The sequence below is a fragment of the Perkinsus marinus genome (assembly GCF_000006405.1).
Source record: "Perkinsus marinus ATCC 50983 genomic scaffold scf_1104296950122, whole genome shotgun sequence".
NCBI lineage: Eukaryota > Perkinsozoa > Perkinsida > Perkinsidae > Perkinsus > Perkinsus marinus.
Genome location: NW_003209753.1, coordinates 1 through 4,978, shown reverse-complemented (window position 1 = coordinate 4,978; position 4,978 = coordinate 1). Strand labels below are relative to the sequence as shown.

The 4,978-nt window shown below is 46.5% G+C and overlaps 2 protein-coding genes across 2 annotated transcripts; both read left to right on the top strand.

Moving 5' to 3' along the window:
* Positions 1–476: 476 nt before the first annotated feature.
* Pmar_PMAR015889 (hypothetical protein) lies at positions 477–1,643 on the top strand (the record flags this gene model as incomplete). Its single annotated transcript, XM_002778296.1, has 7 exons — positions 477–578; positions 627–777; positions 822–915; positions 959–1,066; positions 1,114–1,179; positions 1,228–1,406; positions 1,505–1,643. Coding segments are annotated over 7 exons (839 nt in total), but the record flags the coding sequence as incomplete, so codon positions are not given.
* A 2,140-nt stretch (positions 1,644–3,783) lies between these two features.
* Positions 3,784–4,541, top strand: Pmar_PMAR015888 (26s proteasome regulatory subunit 7, psd7, putative; the record flags this gene model as incomplete). The annotated part of the gene is made up of 4 exons (XM_002778295.1): positions 3,784–3,888; positions 3,935–4,021; positions 4,065–4,184; positions 4,453–4,541. Coding segments are annotated over 4 exons (401 nt in total), but the record flags the coding sequence as incomplete, so codon positions are not given.
* Positions 4,542–4,978: the final 437 nt, after the last annotated feature.

Here is a 4,978-nt window from a genome sequence, read left to right as displayed (position 1 = left end):
CGAGGAGGTCTCTGAGCTCGTTCCCATCTAACAGTAAATCTCAATACATTCGTCCTTGAACTAGCCCCATAAATGGACTTCATTCAAAATCTTGGCAGTCCTATAGAGCCTTGTATTTCCTCAATGCTAACAAATCGGTGATGATTTCAGAACATAGTTAAATCGCATTTTAGTGTCATGCCTCGAGAGCGATCATTTGTCCTAGGAAGGGCCTCATCCTTGGATAGGCTTAGTCCGTCGATTCGTGGTTGCCTTCACGACGGGTTGAAGATTCCACAAACGCTTCCTGAAGTTTATAACACTTTACGTCTTGAAAAGCTTCATATAATGGATCCGGAAAGCGATAATGAGCGGAAAGAACCGGTCGGGCTCACAGGTACGAACAGTAGCTGGGGAGTATCTTCTGCTCGCTCGCGTAAGATACAAAATAGGTTCGATTGCGTCCGAATTCTCCAATCGCATTACTGGTATTTTAGATCGGCGGCGACGACCTCGTTCCGTATCACGGCACACAGCTTCAACCGACGTTGCTTCGGACTCTGAGGCTTCCACAGGTTGTCCAAGTGTAGCTGATCGCGGTAATAACTACGTTAGAATCTCTATAATGCCAATGAGATATTATGTAGGAGGTTTCTGGCACCATACAATGCGGCGACATAGACTCGATGTTGTATTGGATCTTGATCGAACCATGGTGAATAGTTTCGAGATTAGGAAGGCGGGCCGGTCGGAGTCAGAAAATGTTACTCCCATTCTGCAAGAGATCTACCGGGACGAGTAGTGAGACGTTTTCGTTCTTGATCATAGGCAGTCTGGTTCAGACAGGGACTACCCGAGTTGTACCTTTGCGTAATTAGCGATGTTAAAGTGTTGACTAAAATACGTCCGCACGCGAGAGCTTTCATCAGAGAGCTGGTAGTGACTATTCTCTGAGTAGATTATATGAGAGTTAAGTCAGGTGGCGAGTACCGAGTATGGTGTAGTGATATCGATATATACCAAAGGCAGTAGGCGGTATATGGAGGTAGTCAAACAGATGCTGGATCCATCTGGGGAGCTCATTAAAGTGAGGAAAGCGAATATGGTTAAGTGTGGTTCATAGGGATTCCCCAGGGCCGTTTAGTGTCGAGAGACGATGAGCCGTCTAATATGACGCCTGTGGAAAAGGACCCTGATTTGGTAGTATTCTATGTGGGGGGCTGTGAGTAGTACAGTACCGTTGATTAGATAATTAATGCATCGGTTGAATCTGGTGCGCAATTCGATGGTAGTGATGGTAGACTGTGCAATGGAGATAAGGAGACGAAGGAGAGTGAAATGCGTAGATGGTTTGTGGTCCTGGACGATAGTCCTGAGGCCTGGCCAGAGGAGTTGAGAGAGGCGGGGAATGTCGTGACAGCTAATATGTAAGGGAGTTGGATAGTCGCTTTATATACCAAAATTCTCTCAAATCATATTATTCCGTTGAATGCGACATGTGGTGATATGGTATGTGATTACATAGGTATGATTTCGCAGAGGTGAACCATCGTCAGTTGTTGGCCGCGGTAGCTGCTAGCAGTGTAGGCAGGACGACTAAGCTTGCAGCCCTTCCTAGAGATGAGGACGATTTCCTAGAATGGGTGGTGATGGGGGTGCTGTGATACTATTATCAGTGATAGTATATCAGTGACTATTGCTTCCGTAGTGATAGCTTATCACTACTGTATTAGGCCCAATACACCTAATGAATGTCTACGGACGTGTAGTTCTCACCGATGGAGTATTCTAGTCGGGGATGCGTTTGTTAAACTCATAGATGGTATGCGTTCCAAGTGCATTCATCTGTTGAGGATATTCCATTAAAAATGTATGTGTATTTCTCATCACGAACTTGGAAAACCTCGTTGGTGGTAACTCTTTTACTTCAGGAAGCACTCGAGAAGATCTGGGATGTCGCTGATGAACTGTGTCGGGGATACGGGTATATGCCGACCTGTCGAGGATCTGATGCTTGCTCTACGGACGGCTCTGAACCACCGTCACCCAGTGAGGCTACTGCTGTGCTCACCTACGTAAAGGTTGTACAGGTATGGCTAGAACTGAAGTGGAAGGCCTGGGGGGTAATGCAGTTCGGCAACTTATGAGGAGGTCGTCACAGCGGGAGTAAAGGGCCTCTGTACAGTAGGATAGTAGTTGGTGTGTTTAGCCGAGGAGAAGCTGTGATTGATAGTGAGAAGATTGGCGGCGATGGCAGTCGGAGACGACAAATGCCGCGGCGACGGACTGTAGAGACAGAACTCAACTTGCGGTGTCAACCTGTTCTGGTCAGGCTCCGCGAGTATCGGATTCCGTTCCTACTCATGGAGTTAGTAAGACTAGTAATATTAACGGGTCGAGGATGGGAGTGTTGAATCATGAAAGTGGTGGAAGTGCGGTATTGGGATTGCCTATGAGGTAGAAATGGGTATTTTTTAGAAGATGTGGAAGCGTCTACTTCGTCCGGTGGAATGTCGTGGAGGTCCAACGGTCTCTTTGAGTGCAAACATGTCGTTAGTGTCTGTGGATCGTCTATATGGCCGGTCGGTTAACAGCTGTGATAATCTGTCGTGTAGTATCCAATGCATCGCTCCGCCCTGTGTGCGAGATTTTTCCGCAGTGTTTAATAGATTCACACTGATTTTCAAAAGGATCGAGTGAAACTCAATTCCGGGAGCGCTCTTGAAGCTCAGGAGCAAGCCGGCCTATCTTTCCCCTCAGGTTCGTTGTATTCGTAGTAGCGTCCTTGCTTATAACACTACACGAGATGCTCTATGCTCCCACCGATGTTCGACCGGTCGTTCCCATCTCTAATACAACAACAGCTTTCTCCCTGGACGAAGGCCTCACACAGGCTCCGTCGGACGAGAAGTTCGCCCCTTCTGTTAATAGTACTGAGGTTGTCTCAACTCAGCCTGTGAATGACGGTATATATAACAACACTGAGTCAACGGCAGGGTCTCACCTTCGGCAAGGTATGACTACTGCTAAGCCGTCTCGAGACGAGCCGTACTATCTAGTTTAGAGGCTCCTTGTGGAGTGGAGTCTACTGCTGTTACCATTTCCAACTTCTTTTTCCGTCATGTTCGTGATTCATGTAAATCTGAAAATTTCATAATTTCTACAAAGCTATCATCGTTATCACTATGTTCCTCTATGCAGTATTGGAGTTTCTGACTCCAGCTCAGTGCGGGCCTATACAGCTGATCCCGGGAGGTCTGAAGGCCGGGTCGGACGACTTGTCATTTTGGAGCGCATTTTTGTAGGTCTTTGTCGTGATGAATCGATTGCAGAAAATGTGTATCGAAATTGTTTATTTTCAACATGAGCTGGTACGTCGTGTAGGCGTTGTTGCTGTCACGGAGTCCCCCAGCAGGACTGCTCAGCACGTCTGGTCGTGGGGGCTGCTTTCTTAAGAAAGATCAGTTGCTCGAGGGAATTCCAGTGTAGCTGTTTACGATGGTGTTGTGTTGAGTGTGGAAAAAGACAGGTGGCGGGGATTGAACCTGGGTCGTCTGTAAGAATACTATTTTCGCCGGGAGTTGCCCTTCGACTTATGCCTCCTAGAGAGGTGGGAAGGGACGGACACGATACTCTAGAGAAGGGAGGGGGCGTATTGGATATGTGCGATAATACAGAGGTTCTTTGAGAAGTAGTCGTGCAAAATGCAATTTCCGGCACAATTCACATCACGATTGTTTCGTTGTTTTCCTCGGCCGAAAGCGGTGGTCGCCTTAGCTTGTTGGGACCCCTCTTTACTTTGGTATGTCGAATAAGAAGCCGCAAGCACCAGAGGTTGACATGAGCCAAATGGCGCTGGCCAAGAGTTCGGGCGATCGCATCAACACTAGTGTTGTTGTTCACCCCATTGTACGGCCAGGGTTCAATCGACCTCAACTTATCAGTTCCATCACAGGTGCTCCTTTCTATTGTTGACCACTACAATAGAGCGGCTAAGGGAACAGCTCGGCGTGTTGTTGGTACACTGTTGGGCCAAATGCTGGTATGGGAAGCAATACTGGGGTTGGCGGGATAGTTTTTTTCAGGATGGCAAACTACATGTTACCAACAGTTTTGCATTGCCCTTTGAGGAGGACCTCAGAGACCCTCAAGTGTGGTTCGTTGATCATAACTACCATGAGAAGATGTATGCTATGTTCAAGAAAGTGAGTGGCAGTGTTGGGGGATATATGTTCGCTTTCCTCAGCAGAGTTCAGGAGCTTTCTCACTAATAACATACGAACTAGGGTAGAAATATACAGGAATCAACAAGAATTTCCCACAATTTCCTCAGTATTTCGATATTATCACCAACACATGTAGTTGATTATTGTGCATATTTCCCCACACTGGTAAGCGGATCAATCAGTCATCGCTCCCATTGCCGTGTACCTGTGAGGCGCCTCTAGTGCTGTGATGAGCCATTGTGTGTAGGTCTCCCAGAAGGAGGTGGTAGTAGGATGGTATTCCAGCGGCCCAAGGATCAAACCCAGCGATCTTGCGATAAATGAGATCTTCCGACGGTACCAAATGCATCTACTACGCTGTACATATGTTTGGTTTCATCAGCTGAGTTTAGGAGTTTCATCACTAATCATACAAGTTCACATACGAAGTCGGCTAGAATTGTACAGAAACCAATAAACATTTCCCAAAATTTCCTCCGAATTTTCATATACTATCACCAACACACGTAGTTGACCATGTGCATATTTCCCCATACTGACGCTCTAAAGGTTCGTAAACGATAATGGTGATGCATATTGATACGTTTCTTACGCTGAGAATTCGAAATTTCCCACATTTCTGATCGTTGAATCAGCGGAGTTAAATTATTTTTTCGTTCTGGACTATCGGAATGTAACACACTGTAGTGGTGCTTGTAGATTCCGTATCGAAGTGGTTACGATGAAATGTTCAGATACTGTCCAGAACCTGTATTCCTCATTATGGACGTCAC